Genomic DNA, 18,363 nt, shown 5'->3' on the forward strand with positions numbered 1-18,363 from the left:
TGGGGTAGGAAGGGTGGTTGGGGTGATTTTGTTTTTTTAACAGAGGCCATGTGGGATCACAGCTGTGCACAGGGATTACAGAAATATTGTGTCTCCTAATAAATTCTGGCACACCAGCTCCAGCACTCACATTTATCAAAAGAATCAATTAAACCTGTTAGATCACTACTGAAGGGCACTTTCATCAAGAAGAGTCACAAAAACACCTCAGAAGTTCCTTGAAAGGTTTCTTTTTTTCAAGGAAAAATGTGTTAATTAATGGAGTGTCTTTCATGCCATCCAGAGAATTAAGGGAAAAGCACAAATGCTTTCTAATGTGAGGGCAATGTCTCATCAAGGAAAGCTATCAGAGTAAAAAAAAAAACCTAGCAAGGGTTTTCATAGAATCACAGAATCGTTAATGTTGGAAAAGACTTCTGAGATCAAGGGGTGTTTTTTTTGTCAACCATGTCCCTATGTCCCAGATCCACTTGTTTTCTGACTGCCTCCAAGGATGATGACCCACTGCAGGTCCCAATGCTTTGCTGTGAGGAGATTTTCCCTAATAACCAACCTGAACCTCCCCTGGCACAGCTTGAGGCCATTTCCCTTTGTCCCGTTGCCAGCTTTGATGATTTTGCTTTGGGGGAGAGTCTTTAGGAAGGAGAACTTCCATCAGGGATGTGTGGGAAAGGTCTCCAGAGGAGCCTTCACATGGGGTCACAAGAGCAGAAGGAAAATATGGGATTTTTGGCTGATTTACACCAATGCAGCTCTCATTGACAACAGCTCAGGCTGCACAGAGCCAGATGTGAAGTGCATTCAAAACCAACCCACAGCAACTGTTTTAAAATCAGATTGGTTTAACATTTCTCACACATTTCTCCCTAAAACTCCCATAATTACTCAACAAGTCCTGACTTCATCCAGCAATACCCACAGATGAACTGGAGCTGGAAGGGAACAGCACACTCCATAACCTGGACATCAACACCTCCCCTCTGGGAACTCAACAGCAGGAGATTATCCAGGGTGAGGAATGGCAGCCTGGTAATTGTTTGTTCTCACCCTGTGGGATGTGTTTGCTGACCTGGGCACCCTGTTTGTGCTCTGTGTGAAATCTCTTTGCCTCTCTCTAAGCTCTCCCTCCATATCCTCACGCAGTAAATGAGTTATTTTCCCTCTGGCACGATTCTGGAGTGACTTTTGATGCAATAGAAAACCTTTCTGCACAGGTTACTGCAGGTTTTACTGTGCGCAATTCATGTTTTCTGTTGGAATGATCAAACAGTGCACAGCTGGCCCAAAGAGGCTGCACAGCTTGGAGGCTTTGAGGACTGCACTGCATGAGGTCTGATGCCACAGCTGACCTTCTTGGAACAGAATGAATCTGTCAGTCAGTGACCAAGACAGCAGTTTAAAAGTGATTCATTTAGTTGAATGGTTTTCTATTAAAAAAAACCCCAGAAGACAACAAACAAAGCCCAACTCAAACCTTTCCACCTCAAATACTTCTCTGCAGAGCTGTGCTGGTTTCAAGGCCGGGCTGGAGGGGGCTGGAGCACCCTGGGCTGGTGGAGGTGTCCTTGCCCATGGCCCTGGATGAGCTTTAAAGTCCCTCCCAACCCAACCCAAACCATTCTGTGATGTCAGAAGTACTCCTGAGCCATCCAGAAACCACAGGTCAGAGCCAAGGGGACAGAACATCCAAGGAAACAGCACTGAGCTCTCTGCTGAGGATTTGTGTGACTGTCCATGGCAGAGCACAGCTCAGGACTGTGCAGATACAGCAGACACAAGGATTGGGAAGGCACTGGCAAAGGCTGTGTGAGACCAGTGCAGGGCCTTTAAATCATCTGCCAGCACTGAGAGAAATCTAAACAGAATTGAGGAAAGAAGTTAAAAAAGAGATCCAGACTAACATTTTCTGCCCAGAAATTTCCAGGCAAAATCCTTTCATACAAGAAGCTTCAAGTCAGCAATAACACAGACAAATTCACTACTACCTAAAATAACATGACAGAGATGGACTTTATCCTGTGGATCAGATGTGTTCTGTATTCAGCATTACACACAATGCAAATTTCTCCTAACGACAACTCTCCATTTTTCTATTTCTTTTTGTGGAAGGGATGAATTCTAATGACTCAATAACAGCTCATTGAACATTCCCTTCATGGATTACATCTTTATTGTAGTGAGCTTACAAGTGGTTACTGTTTGGATGTGTAATTTATTTGAATTAAGGTACAACTCTGCAGTGTAAACCTGGGGTCAGTTTGCAGTGCCTGAAGAAATCATTGTCCAAATTAACACTGATTGGGAGTTAGGAGGCACAGCAGTGTCTGGTTCAGCACCACAGAGCAGTCATTGCCAGACTCCAAGCCCTGAATTATCCTCTCTCTGCCTGTGGCACCAAGATCAAGTGTTCCAAAGGGGTCAGGATTACTCAGGCCTTTCAAGGAGAGTGTTTACCACATCAAAGGACAGCTGTTCTTGGTGATCCTGAGGGTTCCAGGAACTGATAATGGACTCTGCTGCCTTCTATCTTGAGATCAATTAGGTCAATACAGCCCCCATTTCTCACAGCAAGAGGCTCTTCAATAGGGGGATGATGCACACTTCAGTTTATTCCTGATCTCCCACCCAAATGAAGTGGCAGCACCATCAAGCCTCTCTCTAACTCCTGTCAGAGCCCAAGAATCCCACACCTGGTTTTTACCATTTCTCCAACCTGAAAACATTTGCACTCCTACTTCCTGCTCCCCAGAACAATGCTCTACCTACTGCTGAGATGACTGGAATAAAACTATTTTCAATAGTTTCAATCATCTCCTTGTGGTGGGCTGGAGAAGAAGGAAGTGCAGGTGAGTAATGATGCAGACAAACCTCTTTAGCAAGGGGGTGACAAGCACTTCTTCTAGGACTGCTCATGCATCAGGCTCGGATTCTTTAACACAAAAAAAACCCCAGGGAAATAATTTCTGGACAACCAGCAGGTTTCACCTTACACATCCTGCTTCTCTGGTTTCCACAGCTCTGCTCTTCTCCATGGAAGAACAGGAGAGCTCCTCTCCAGTTTACTCTATGGATTAAGAAACTGGAGCTGTTGGTTTAAACACCCTGGTGGCTGAGCAGGAAGTGAGATGCAGGATGAACTCTCTGAAGTTTCCCAGGAGAAGGTGGCCACCAGCAGGTGTTTCCAGGCACTGCTAAGAGGACTCAGATTCTGCTTAACAGGGCAGGTTCCTCCTCAGTCCTCTCACAGATGGAACAAAGTCTGAGGAAGAGACTCAGACTCAGCTCTCCAGGTCAGCAAATTTTAAAAAACCAGGAGAATCTCACAATGTAATGTCCTACAATGGAGGTTTCCATTGGTTTTGGAACTACATCATGCTCAAGGTAAATCCAAATGGGAATGGAACTGGATTTCCAGCAAAATAAAGATGATCCCAGCCCCCAGACAGAAAGTTTGTCCTGAGATTCCTTACCTTTCCTTGGTCCTGATGTTTGACCCTGCTGCAAAGCTGCTGAAATGCAGAATTGGGCCCATGGGTTATCCCAACATCAGAATCCTGCCCCCGCCAAGGCTTCTGCCAGGAGATTTATCCCAGAGGGCCACCTTTCACACATGTACAGTGTTCCACTTCCACATCTCACACAACTCAACTAGGAATTGCTCTCAGGCAGCCAGAAAACGGAGAATTATTTTCCTATTTAAAGACTCAGACCTCACTGTTTTGCACCTGATGAGATTATGCATGTTTTATGCAAATCAAAACGCCACTCTCACAGCTCCTTTTCCCCACTAAGTACCTGCAGCAGAGCATAAACCTCAATTTCCTATGCATCATTTTAACACTACCTGCTTATGTCATTTGGTGCAGAGAGCACCAAAATACAGTCCTAAATTAGGACTTATTTTAGCTTTTCTTTCAATTTCCTGTTTAAATGTTTCTCAAGGATTTAAATGTTGATCTCTGGGAAAAATAGAAATTGATCTTCTTGATCAGTGTTGTTTCAAGTAATCTGATTGTCTCCTATTCTGAGTGAATTTCAAGTGAGTTCTGTTAGATATTTCAGACATCTAAAGTCTTTGTGAATGTTCAAAAGGATAATGGAGGGAAGGCAGGAAGACCATAATACGAACCACACACTGGTTCATCTTCTTCCCTAATGAAGCTGGATAAAGAGGAGATATAAAACCTACAAAGCAGCACTTTGGAATGCACTAGAGATTGTTCTCATGCATTCTGGAGTCACTGCACAAGAAATTCAGCGAGATAAGTTAAGAACTGAATTTATTCGAGATGTGATTTCTCTTTGTGACAGCCATCCATGGATTCCCAGCCATGCTGTCAGTGAGAGCTGTTACATCTCACCCCTCACAGGAACAGCTGCTGTCATGACAGACTCACCCTTGGCTGCAGAACTCAGCGGATCCTCTCTGTGTTCCTTTCCAAGTGCAGAGTATTTAATTTATAAAACAATTAGCCCAGATTTATAACAGCAGGAAGAAAGAACCAGACTAAGCAACCTTTACAAGGGGTTCATATCCAACCACAGCACCAAGCCCTGAGGCATAAAGAACCTCTTTACCCTTCAGGGGCTGCTGGAGGCAGAATATGAATTCTTGAACTGCTCAGAAAAGCCTGTAAGTGATTTGGGATTCAATAATTTCTTGTCTGATCTCTAGCTCTGTGATAAAATGAGCTCTGGAGTGTGTCAGACATGAAGAACTTGAAGCTGTGAGTCAAATGGCCCCAAATCTGGGATCCTAAGGCAAGTTTGTCACCCACCTGGCACACCAGATATCCAGATAATCCCTGTGAAAACACAGATCTTTGAGCACCGAGTTGATCTGACTGAGATCAGTTGAACTGATTCAATTGTTTGCATTTCCCAGAAAGTTCTCCCACAGCTTTAACGGGAGAGAGTATCAACAGAGCCCCAGGAGCAGGCAGGCATGACCTGCCTCAGGGCAGTTGCCATGGCACTGCCAGGGGAGTGCAGAATTTTATTTCAGTGCAATGAATGCACACAGAACCTTTTCATCTTCCCTAATGCACTCTCCACACGCCCTCCCACCTTCTATCTCCAGCTTCTCCTTTCTGTGATCATCATTTCTCAGCCAATAATTTCTTTTGTCCTTTTCTCCTACGCTCCACTGCCCCTTCTCTTTCTGTGCATTCCCTTCTCCTTGCTCTAATTTTTTCCATATTTCCCCACTGTTTTCCTTATCTCGGTGTACCAATATTCTCACTGAACTAAAGACCAAAATAGAAGCAACCAACAATTCAGCAGCCTGTGCTTACTTTTACATCTGATATTCCACACAATTCAGCAGTGCTGGACCAGGAGTGCTCTCCTGGCACCTGTAAAATGTTTAAAGCAGGGATAATTCAAATGCACATTAGTTAGAAGATCAAAGACTGTAACCAGATGCTTTTCATGTTTACCTTGTGCAGCAAACAGCTGTCACAGTGGGAATGTTGGATTTAGTACTTAAGAGGGACAGTTCAGTGCAAAAAGCACAAAAAGCACAGAATCAAGGGGTACCTCAGAGTGAAGCAGAATTCAGATATCCCTATTTAATATTATGTGCATATTCAGAAATTCTGATTAAAAATAATTAAATGAAAAAGGGGATTTTATTTGGAGAGGGTGGGTTGTAAAGGGTAAGTCACAACACAGTCTGTTTATTTGGAATTGCATGATTAATCATGAAGGACTGCTTACTGATAATCCATAGAATCAATCATGGAATGGTTTTGCTTGGAAGGAAGCTCAAATCTCATCTCATTCCATCCCCTGCCATGCTCAGGACACTTTCCACTGTCCCAGGCTGCTCCAAGCCCCATCCAACCTGGCTTTAGACACTTCCAAGGATCCAGGGGCAGCCACAGCTTCTCTGGGCACCCTCCCCACCCTCACAGGGAAGGATTTCTTCTCAATATCCAATCCAAACCTCACCTCCTTCAGTGTAAAGCCATTTCCCCTTGTTCTATCACTACATGCCTGTGCAAACTCCGTAATGATGAAAAGAAAAGCAGTTTAAGTAATCCAAATCCAAAGGTAAAGACTGAGTGGCTAAGAACCTCCTCATCCCTGTGTCCAGCTGAGACTACACACTAACAGCATGAAAACAGTCTGAAAATACCTTAGGAGAAAGCAGCTGAAGAGGAAAACACTTCTGGGGTGTCCTCTGAGAAGCACAAGAAGGAATAAGCACATTCTCTCCAGGGGAAAGGCAAATGCTGAAGGAAATTGCCAAGTTATTCTGGCATTACATAAGCTAATTCCAAAACCACCTTTTGGAACTGTATTGGTCTGTGTTGTCCTTTAAAAGAGAGGCATTCATTTATAATCCAGAGAGAATTCCAACCCCCAAATCTGAAAAACCCCTGAAAATTGGGCTTTTTTAGAACAGCCAAAGTTCTAATAGCTCCTGCATCTAAACACCCGAAACTATTCCATCTTAGAAACAGGGCAAAAATGAATTAACTGTGCTGAATCTTTTCACAAAGCAGAAAAATAAGACCCAATCATTGAGGAGACGTGGCTCATAAATCCCTGCCTTGGCACAGAACTGCAGGAAGATGGATTAATTCCATGAACAGCACAAAGGAATAGAAGGATAATAAAAGTGGTAAAAGAAGGGGAAGGAAACTGCAAAGACAAAAAGGCCCTTGTTTGAATTCCTCAGCTCCATGAGTAAGATGTGCATGACAGTTGTCAATAAGTGTGAGAAACCCACTCTGAAGACGAGTCATGCCTGGACTTGTGCCTTCTCCAGGTGATAATGGCCACATCATTTTTGTATTTTTCATATATTTCAATGGGCTCCCGCATCAGACAGGCAGGTGCTCAGCAGGAGCTGCTTCATCACCAATTAACTGTTGGGCTCAGACTCAACACCAGCCTGTCAGTGCCTTCAGAACAGATTTCTCAGCTTGGCAGGAGCTTCCCACTGATCCCAGTCCAGCCACTGCTCCCTGTGACTGGCACAGGCAAAGGATCAGGAGAATCAGGACAACATCAGGATTAAAAAAACACCTTAAAAATGTACACAACAACCAGCTCTGGAGGGCTGGAGTGCCTCAAATGCTTAGTGGCACTTAATTAAAACCTTTAAATCACTTTGCTAATTAGGAGCTGCATTCAGGCCCAGGTTGGTAGGTACCCAACCACTCTTGAGTCCAACTGCTGCACAAATCTGGCTCATTATTGAGCAACAGAATCAGGCTCTCACTCAGAACAAAACCTCCTAAAACCATGGACTAAATCAAGGAGAGGAGCCCAGGAACCAGAGCTCAGAACAGCACAGGGAGTGCTGGATTAATCTAATTACACTCCTGATGCTTTTTGCTGGCAAGCTCTTTAGCAAATACACAGCAATGATAAAAGAATTGCCTCATGCTGCTACTGCAGAAGTTAATTAAGATTTGTTTGGTGGAACAAAAGACAAATCAGGGTCGGGGGAAAAAAATCAACATAATTTTCAGTGTTTCTGACAGCTGGAATGAGTGTGTTTTAAAATAGATTAAATGTAATTATCCTTGTTATTATTTTCCTCTGTTGATTCTGAAAATGACACAAGATTATAAAATGTAGAACAACATGCTAAGCATTGTTTTGGAGAAAATTGTTCTCTTTTTTTTTTCAAGAATGTAATAACCCACAGTTTTGCTTCACCATAAAGTAGCCAAAGTGGAAGCACCTCCTGAAAAGCAGGTCAAGACTGAAAGAAGTGACACACACATCCTTGTGTTCCAGAGATTAATCCAAAATGGATTAAACTCTGCATCCCCTCACTGGTTTGGAAGCAGGAGTGCATCAGCAAAGTATCTTGGTTCCGTTGTGACCCAGATTAGAATTACGGAATGGTTTGGGTTGGAAGGGAATTTAAAGCTCATCTCATTCCAGCCCCTGCCATGGGCAGGGACAGATCCCACCATCCCAGGTCACTCCAAACCCTGTCCAGCCTGGCCTTGGGCACTCCAGGGATCCAGGGGCAGCCACAGCTGCTCTGGGCACCCTGTGCCAGGGCCTGCCCACCCTCCCAGGAACAATTCCTGCCCAATCTCCCATCTAACCCTGTCCTCTGGCAGTGTCCTGTCCCTCCATCCCTGGTCCCAAGCCACTTTAGGCACTGGAGGCTGCTCTAAAGTTTCCCCAGAGCCTTCTCCAGGTGAAATCCTTCACCCTCTTTCAGTCCCCAAGTCCTGGAGTTTGATTTTGAGGACTGACATCTCATAATGACTTCAAATCCCAGTTTGGACTTCAGCACTTCTGAATATTTGGCTCAAAGAGAGAGAGACACTCCCCCCACCCCCTCTTCTCCTACCAAAGCCACAGTTTCTGCAGCAAAGCACTTGTGGCTGCCTGAGTCACTGTACTCCTGCCCACAAAAGAGATGGGCAGAGTCTAATCCTTTGTATGTTCCAAGTATTTTTAGGTACAACTGATAGAAATGTGCAAAGCAAAACAGCATCTTTTTGTCACCAGTTTTTATACTCTTTAATTCTGCATTAGGCTGGAGCATTGTTCCCTGCTTATCCTAGGAAACCACAAGCCAAACCATATGGGTAGAGTCCCAGGAGTCTCAGGGAAAGAAGGAGAAAAAAGAAAAATAAAGTGTGCTCTCCATATTCTAATCACGGCACAGCCGTGAATGACAAAGGCTTTTTCTTTGTCTTATTATCTTTTAACAAAAATCCCCCGAAGAGCTGAGCACCAACTCATTAACAAATTCTGCACTTGAATTCATAAACAGTTTCAGGTAGCTCAGTTTAAAGCGTTTCTCCTTTGGCTGTGAAGTCTCAGTGGCATTGGAACAGAAGGGATAAATCAGATTTTAGGCTTCAGTTGAAGATTACGATTTAATTGAAGACTTTCTGAGCAGGGGGCAAGGATATGGTGAAGAACTTGAACAGAGAGCTAGAAGTGATTTCAGATATAAGGTGAAAAAACAGAGACAGTGCTTGTGAAATCTACAGAGACAGTGCTTGTGAAAAGAGTGGCTTGATGGGAAGCTGCTTCACAGGGATGAACAAGTTGCCAAATGCCCACATCAGCTTTGAAAAGGTATTTTATCCCTCAAGCAAACAATGCCGCAAAATATTTAAGACTTTTCAACAGCATGGCTTTCCCTGTGTGCAAAAGGTGGTGGTGGCATGAGGAAGCATTGATTAATGACAGGTTAATTGGCTGCACTGATGAGGCCACAGCTCCAGTGCCGTGTCCAGCTGTGGGCCTCGAGAACAGAAAGGACATTGAGGGGCTGGAGACAGTCCAGGGAAAGGAAATGGAGAAGGGTCTGGAGAATTCCAGAGGGAGCTGGGAAAGGGGCTCAGCCTGGAGAAAAGGAGGCTCAGGGGGGACCTTGTGGCTCTGCACAACTCCCTGACAGGAGGGGACAGCCAGGGGGGATCGGGCTCTGCTCCCAGGGAACAGGGACAGGACAAGGGGAAATGCCAGGGGAGGTCCAGGTTGGACATCAGGAGGAATTTCCTCATGGAAAGCATTGTTAAAAGACTGGAAGGGGCTGCCCATGGAGTGGCAGATTCCTCATCCCGGATGTGTCCAAGGAAAGCCTGGATGTGGCAGTCAGGGCTCTGGGCCGGTGACAAGCTGGGGATGGGTCCCAGGTGGGACTCGATGGTCTCAGAGCTCTTTTCCAACCCCATGGATGCTGTGATCTGTAATTCCAGGTGCAGCAGCACTAAGATCCCAGGACAAAGGGCTCACTCAAACATGTTTTCAATGAAGAACAGAAGACAGAGTGGGTAATGACAGTGAGAAGGATGACAATAAAAGAAGTTGCTGGAAGCTGAAGGAAAGGCTGGCTGAAAGCACTGCAGTCCAGTAAACACATAAAGAAAATCTGGAGCAAAAGAGGACACAGATGCAGATTATCCATGAGGAGAATCACACCGAACTGACACAATTCAGCAAGTTCAAGAGAAGGCAGAATTCTGCCAAACAAAAGTGGAGCGTATGAGGGGAAAGATCCCAGCACATCTGATCTCCTCACTGATGGTCTGGGCTGTTTCCATTGATACTTTGAGGAGACTGAAGAGCCTTGTGCTGAGAAACCCTCATACATCAGCAGACAATAGAAGTAAACACATCCATTGTATGCAGCAAAAGGAAGATCAGGAATTCTGAAAACATTCTTCCTGAACAAAACCCAGCAGCTGAAAATGAGTCAGGGGGCAGAGACTGGCAAGAGCCATCACTACACTGGCTCAACTTCACCAGCTGAGAAAATGCAGCTGTGTTGTTGTGCTTGGCCAAGAGCAGCCACAGGCACTGGACTGTCTCTCACCTCCCAATCTCTCCATCAGCTTGATGTGCTGCTTTGGAAAAAGGGGATTGAAAGATTTGCTGTTGCAAGGCCAAGATCTGCAGGCTGAGCATTTCCAAACTGTCCTACCTCGAACATCTCCTGCTCTGTCCGTCTCTGATCATCCAGGAGCTGCTCCATGAAGGTCAGATTGCGGAACTTCTCCAGGTAAGTGCTGTACTGCTTCTCCAGCTGCTTCTCAATCTTCTCATACTCGTCCATGAAAGCAGGACTGGGGAGAGCAAGCACAGAGAATTCAGTGAGATCTGCCCAGGGAAGCTGTGCCTGCCCCATCCCTGGAACTGCACAAGGCCAGGTTTTATGGGGCCTTCAGCAACCTGGGACAGTGGCAGATGTCCCATGGCAGAGCCTTGCAATGAGATGAGCTTTAAGTTCTCTTCCAACCCAAGCCACTCTGTGATTCCAGGAGTCTGTAAATATTGCTCTGTATATACAGAATTCTGAAATGCAATTCTGGTCTTGCAGCTGCCCTTCCATGTCTGCTAAAAAGAAAAAACCTCCTGTTTTTAAGGTTTCACACTGCTTCAGAGAATAAAACCTCAAGACAAAGCCCCTCACTAAACAATCCTGGGAATTACATAAGGCAAAGAGAAGGGTTTTGTGAACAACTCCCTTTTCCTTTCACATAGGCACAAAGGCAGCATTTTGGCCACCTTAGAAGGCAATGTTAGATTAATTCTCCTGCTGTTCCATAACTGCACAAAGTTTGTGTGCAGCATGGCTGACAAATCATCTACTTTGCTGGAGACTTTCTGCTACAAAAGTGTTGTGGGTCATTACAGGTTTAATTAGACAGTATGATGAAGTGATGATGTCAGTACACCCCAGAGCTGACTGATGCACTCCAAAAACCACTTCTGCTGCTCAGAGCTTCACACCCACCCAGCCCAGCTCCTGCAGACGGCAGCTGATAAAACAGGGATGTGAATCCAGGTCATTCCTTCCACCATTCCCTCGTCTAATATTTCATCTTTTTTTTTTTTTTTTTTTTTTTTTTTTTTTTTTTTTAGTATTAGGTCAGATTGCAGGTTGTATAAACCTGCAGGTTAATTAAGGGCCAGAAATCAACCCAAACTGTAAACCTGAACACTGTGAGACCTCCAGTATCTGAAGGGGCTTACAAGGGGGGAGAGGGACTCATCATTGGGAACTGCAGTTACAGCACAAGGAGCAATAGGTTCAAACTGAAGGAGGAGAGATTTATAGGGAATATTGGGCAGGAATTGTTCCCTGGGAGGGTAGGCAGGCCCTGGCACAGGGTGCCCAGAGAAGATGTCGCTCCCTGGATCCCTGGAAGTGTCCAAGGCCAGGCTGGATGGGGTTTAGAGCAACCCGGGACAGTGGAAAGTGTCCCTGCCCATGGCAGGGGGTGACACTGGATGGGTTTTAGGGTCCATTCCCACCCAACACAGTCTGGGATTCTGTGATTCTCTGGCAGACTGTACCAGTGCCCAGAGGATCTGATCCTTAAAAGGGCTGCAGGATGAATTTTTTTATTATGTGAACACCAGGAGCCTCTGGGAACAGGGGGAGTTTGCACCACTTCCATCCTTTATGTTCACACCCCTTCCTGCAGTAGATAATCAGCTCATGATCTTTACCGAACACTCTGCAGAGTGTGCAGCCTCTTCTGGCTTCTCTCCAGCTCCAATTTTCGTTTTTCAATCTTGGCTTCCAAACTGGCTTCATCCAAAGCCACATTATTCAACATGTCTTTAGTCTTTTGGACTTCTTCCTGAAAGAGAAGGATGGTGAACTATGGCTGGCACTGGGATAAATAAATTTATCTTTCAGATTCTGAACATTGTTCTGGATAATCTCATCTGTGTTTACTCAAGCAGGCAATGGAAATTCGTTCAAAAAGTTCTTTGTGGCCAGGAATATGAACTAACTGGATATTTACAAATGTAAAATACCTGATTTTTTTCCCTAACATTTTTAAAGAAGGAAAAACCCCAGAGCTGTAACTTTAGTTTTTCTTCTCATTGAAGAAGCAGTAGAAGGGCAGGAAGAAGCCTATCTTTTGGCATTGTTAAGGTCTTTTTGGATTTTATCTTAATGTAATCATTCAGGTTGTTTCCAACCTTAATCATTCCATGATTCTTTCTGAATGAACAGATGAGATATGCTTTTGTTTCTTGGTACTATTTTAGGGAATTTTAACCTTCCATTATTTTTCTTTTCTCTTCAAGATACAAATCAGTTTTATAAAGAATTTCCTACATCTGCGTATCTTCACCTTCTCCTAAGTTTTGCTTTATCCATTTTTTTTCAAAATCTGGGAAGCATCTTGAACATTTCAACGTGTGCTAGAGGAACCAGGAGGGGAAGTGGGAATATTTCAATTGATTCAAATGACCTGAGCACATCCAGTGTGCTCAGGCTCAAGAAACCACGAGCATCTTTTGAGGGAGAGGGAGGATTCCACTGCAGGAATTCCAGCAGTGAGTGTTGGTGCTGCTCAGCTCCAACAGATCATTCCATGATTAGGAGCTGAGTGTGTGCCACTGCTGTTTGCCAGGAATCCAGTCCCTCTCTCCTGCAGCTCTCAGCTCATCAGTTTTACAGCTGGAAAAAAATGCACATTAACAATATTTAGTATTCACACAGGCTGTGAGCAAGAGAAAAACAGAAGGGAATTTTACCTGGAATCTCTCCTGAATATCAATTGGCTGTTTAAACCTGGAACTTCACTCTTGTAATCAAACACTTGGACTGGATACAGTTTGCAATGAAATAACTGATAGGAATCCCTGGGAGTGAATTAACCTCTCTCCTCACACAGTGCAGCTGAAGGTTCAGAAAGTCAGAACTCAGGCAATGGAGGAAGGATGGGACAGGCAAGTGCAGGACAGACAAAATTCCTTCACAGCAAGACCCCCAGGGATGGCCTGGCAGAATTCTCATCAGCACAGGGCCAGCTCTCCTCACTGAGCCCTGTTTCCAGAGCCCAGATTCCCAACTCCAGAGGCACCAGCACTCCTGGAGCTACCCAGGTCACTCCCTGCAGCCCTGACCCTGCAGAGGGCTCACACAAGGTAGAGGGTGTAGATTTCTGGGCTGATTTGGGCAATTTTTATCCCTCCTGTAGAGCTTTTTGAGGTGAAGCTCCTAACAGAGGCAGGGAATATGACTACAATCTGTTTTCCCCCACAAGAGGAGCTATGAGCAGCTTTTAGATGCATCAACTGCAGCTGCAGGTGATGGCTTTGGCACTCCTTACCCCAGGCTGTTTGATAAAAAATGCTAATTTCTTCTTGCAGCAGAAAAATTATAATTTTACAATCAAATAAACAATATTTTGCTTACCAGAACGCTGCTAATGGCAATTTTCATCACCTTCTCAGCCTCATTTATCTCCAAAGGTCTGGCAATAGATTCTGTCCTTGCTTCCTATGAAATAAAATGAACCAATACATTTAAACACTACACAAAGGAACTAATTTATGCAGAACTGAGGGTGATCAAGCAACAATGATAGGATCATCTGCATAATAAATGGGGTAGGATTTAGTGTTTATTCACCAAGGCTGAGATGATTTAGAGACCAAGAGATGATGACAAAGTTAAGTGAATTAAAATTAGCAGGAGGGAGCAATCAAGGCATCTTTTCCAAATGAGGTGAGTGCTGTGTCTGACTGCAGGTATTCTTTAAGGCAGATTTTTGGAAACTGCTCTGATTTTACATGTGGAGCAGGGCACAGAAAATTCCTGCACAACCCCATGAAAACAATGAAAACATGTGCAGGCAGAGGAGCACAGTGCCCCAAATGTGTGGAGCTATAAGGACTCCAAAGCCACCAAAATGTGCCAGGTAGGTGGACACAGAGCACTGACCCTGCCAGAGCTCCAGGAGCCTTTGGAAAATGCTCCCAGGCCCAGGCTGGGATTGTGGGGTGTCCTGTACTGAATGATCCCTGTGGGTCTTTCCCACCCAGGATATTCCATGTGAAAATCACAGGCTGCAGACCTATGGGAATTTCTGCTTGTGGTAACTCCTCAAAACCCTCCCAGTGATCCTTGTTTAGATCCCAAAGGATTAAAAAAACCTCCCCTGTCAGCAGTTCTGGGAACACATGGCCTTGGGTGTCCACTTGTCTAATTGATGCCTTAAACACTGACCTGATCATTCCATAAAAAACTTGGGATTACTTGCCTGGCACTGGAAGGGAAGAGAGGGAATTTTGCAGCTCCTTATCCCTAAAACAATCTTACATTGGCAAAACACTTGGTAACAGGTGGATAAAGATGGAGAAAGTATCTCTCTAGAAAACATCTCATTAAGGACCTAAAAATGCTCTGTACACTTTGCCACAGGCTGTACTCAGCCCACTACAGGAGGAATTCTGGAAGCAGATCCAATAACTTTGCTAAGATGCCATGCCAGACTCTCCAGATTGCACAGCTCAGGCTCCAGCAGAGCCTCTTCCCTTCCCACCAACTCCAGCCCAGGGAATTGCTGGGTGAACCCAACCTGGGAGCTCATCCAGCAGAAAAAAAAAAAAAAAAAAAAAAAAAAAAAAAAAAAAAAAAAAGCAGCTTTTTGTGCTGAGCTTATTCCTGTGCTGGATCTCTGAGCAATCCCACCACATGCTGCATAAAGGCTCATTTTCCTGGCATGAGAAAAGAAGGAGAACAAACATTCTGCTGGGGAGAGTGACAGGAGTTACATCTGTTGGTGGCAGTGACTGCACACACTGCCTGAAGTGCTTGTGAACATCTCTCTGTCCACAGAGAAAAACAAACTCCAAAGCAGAAAGTTCGTTTGGGCAAAAATAAGATACAAAACATTTGTGCAATATAAATTCCCAAATAATTCCATAGGTAGATGTTTTTGGAGGAGCGTGGAGAAGAATAATGTAGCTCAGTTGTTATTCTGGGAACATTCAGCAGTGCAGCAGCTCAGCAAAATCCCTGTTTGTTTGTGAGGCCCTTCCAGGCCCAGCCTGGTGTAGACACTGCCAACTGCACTGGGCTCAGAGATCTGTGCCACAGAGCCAACACACTTCAAACAAAACAGCAGAGGAACAGGAATTATTGTCCTTTCCACCCGCAAAGAGGTGAAAGGAACAGCAAGGACTGTAGTCTGTGATCATAAACAGCTCCCTCACTGAGTCCCCTCCAGCAGCCTGGTGAAAACACACACAGGGCACTGCAATGGGGCAGGGCAGGGAGCTCATGGCTTGGGAGAAACTTCTGACCATCTCCCCTTTTAGGTGGAATAATTTGTGCAAGTTTAATGTCTCTCCTTCTTCTGTCTTCCCTCCAACAGCCCTGAATTTCGTGCACACACCACAGTCTTCCACAGAAATTCAGGTTGTTTTCTACAAGAAGGTTCAGTCCTACAGCCACATCTGCCTGGAAAAATCTGTCAGGGAAATGCAGAGCAGTGGAAAGGCTGGAATTTGTATTTCAGATTTTGGAATCAGGGTTAGACTGGAAAAGAAGAAGGTCAGGGCAATTAACCCCTCACACCCCAAGAGATGGAGAGGAGAATCCTCTGTAACACAGCTCATCCCTAAAACTCTGCCTTGGAATGGGCAGAGTAACTTCACTGTTACAACAGTGCCCTAACTTAACTTTGACTCCCTGGAGTTACAAGTCTAAGTGGAAAAGATATTATATATTATGGAAAAATAGTAATATATAGTGGAAATAAAATGGAAACACAAATATATAGTGAGTTTATCAAAACCACTGACTTTTTTTTGTGGATGTCTGTCACAGTTTCCCTGGTAACAGTCACTGGGCCATTTCCTGTTACCCTATGGACACTCTCAGAGAGAAAAGTTTTATCTTTAAATTCTCTTTTCAAGAAGGACCCTTTGCAAATGCACCCACCACTTCCCTTACTGGGAATCTCTGCCCAAGAGCTTCATTCCCAGTTAACAATGAAGAGCCACTATTGCAAAACCCATTCTGCAAATATGTCCAGAGAAGCATTTTCAACTGGTAATGGATTTCCATTTTCGTGGACCAAAAGCTGATAAAGGAGCTTCCAGTGAGCCTGATGTATGGAAAAATGGATCCACTCCTCCAAGCTGCAGGAAGGAACCAAGAGAAGTAAATAAGGCATGACCAGCATGCAAGTCACTGATGATAAATGTGGTGTAATAACATGTTCTGATGTGCTCCAGGTCTAGAAGAGGTTTCAAAACACCTTTTTTTGTGGTAAGGAACAGAAAATAAAGCTTTTTTCCTCACACACTGGTCTTGCTGTGGCTGCCCCTGTATCTCTGGAAGTGTCCAAAGCCAGGCTTGGATCAACCTGGGATAGTGGAAGGTGTCCCTGCCCATGGCAGGGGTGGAACTGGGTGATCTTTAAGATCCTTCCAACCCCAACCATTCCATGATTCTTTTTCTGAGTTTTTTACCACAAGTTAAACCTTTGTTTTCCAGGAGTTCTAAGCCTGATGCACACAGAAGTTTGTGCACTCCTCACTACAACTTCAGCCTCAAGCCCCTCATCCTCTGCTCCCTGCAGAAAGGGCCTTGGCAATTCCACCTGCCCATGCAGGCCACAAAGCTCTCCTTGAGGAGTTCATTACTCAAGGAGTTAATTTTGGCTTCCCAATTTGCAATAAACCCTCTTCCTCAAACTGATAGGTTAGGCTTGGCTTAGAAGCAGGACTGTTAAAAAAAAAAAAAAGTGAAGCAAACCAAGTAATTCTCCAGAGTTGTGACAATTTCAAGTTACAAATTTCCACTAGAAGTTCTCTCTGTGTGGCAGTTCTGTAACCAAAGCCCAGGAAATGAAAGAAATTCATTTATCAGCCTCCCCCAGGCAGCGTCTCGTATCCAGAAGTAACATTTGGCAGGCGGAAAAATGCTTCCAACATTCCCAATAAAATGATTTTTTTTGCAGTTAAGTTCCAAAGAGCAGGGAGTGATGCAGACATCTCTGAAATCACATCTCCCTCTCCCTCTGAGCAGCAGCAGCAGGAGGGGGAAGGAAGGGAGGAGGAAGGGCTCCTGAATCCAAAAGCTGGGAATAAAGAGATCCAAGTGAAATGTCTTTAGTGGCAAGGCTTTGTGCTGAACTAACACTGCCTCAGTTCCACAGCTGGGTCTAAATGCCTCTGGCTCTCTGAAGAGTTTAATTCCAGCCCTTCCCAGCTGAGTTGGGAATAAGATTCTCCATGACTCCCATCACTTTGGGAACGAGCTGGTGCTTGTTGCATCCACAAGAATAACAGGGAGCAGTGCCTTGGACTTATTCCTTAATTTATCCTCCACTGAGTGGCAAACACTTCATGTGGCTGTTAAAAGCTTTAATCTACCAAATTCAGCAAGTTCTTTATTTACAGGAGTGGATACAGGGAATAAACACTTTGTTCAAGGGCACAGATGGGATAAGTACCAAGAGGAGCATTAGGAAACAAACCCACTGCATTGTCCATCTTCAGCACCAGCTAAAAGCCTTAAAAGAAAATATTATTTTCATTTTTTTTTTCTTCAGTTTTACAGACCTTCCAGCTAATTAAGAGGTAAATAAAATGAAAACAAGCTTGAGGAGGCCAGAAATCTTTCTGCCTGCCAGCAGCACAGAGGCAGTTTTCTTCTGGAATTCTTTTTGCTCCATTATCTTCTCATGGTCAGTAATTTATCAAGTCTGAGCAGGGCAGGTTCCTGACAGGCTCCTGCTGCTGTGGCCCAGGATCTCTGGCAGAAGCAGAGTGGGAGACACTCAAGAGTTATCAACAGCCAGGAATTTTTCCTTTTGGATTTCCATTGTAGGATAATCCAAGAGAACCCTTCCCCAATTGAAGACAACTACCCTTGGACGTCTCATTTAATTTATTTTGAGCTGAAGAATGATTTGGATCAGCACATCACCCCTCCCTTCCCCCAAAGGTTAATCTGGCCATTCTCCCCACCTTGCCAGGTTTTTAGGATACAGAGCACCACTGGCTTTTCCAGCATCTTTTTCCCTGCACAGAATGGCAGCTGTGGAGATCCCCAGGGAAGGGAATGCACAGGGAAGCAGTGCTGCATTTTGCCTGAGTGCTGACATT

At 44.6% G+C, this 18,363-nt stretch overlaps 1 protein-coding gene across 3 annotated transcripts in view; it reads right to left on the reverse strand.

Annotated features, from left to right (window-relative positions):
• CLUAP1 (clusterin associated protein 1) overlaps positions 1–18,363 on the reverse strand; it is a 60,147-nt gene that overhangs the window by 19,084 nt on the left and 22,700 nt on the right. For all 3 annotated transcript variants that reach the window (XM_083872164.1, XM_083872162.1, XM_083872163.1), the window contains exons 6-8: positions 13,658–13,741; positions 11,950–12,083; positions 10,418–10,559 (exon numbers count right to left, since the gene is read on the reverse strand). In XM_083872164.1, the coding sequence (XP_083728290.1) occupies positions 10,418–10,559; positions 11,950–12,083; positions 13,658–13,741 (360 nt within the window). The remainder of the gene's footprint in view (positions 1–10,417; positions 10,560–11,949; positions 12,084–13,657; positions 13,742–18,363) is intronic.

This window comes from Zosterops lateralis, assembly GCF_965231275.1.
Source record: "Zosterops lateralis genome assembly, chromosome: 15".
Classification (NCBI taxonomy): domain Eukaryota; kingdom Metazoa; phylum Chordata; class Aves; order Passeriformes; family Zosteropidae; genus Zosterops; species Zosterops lateralis.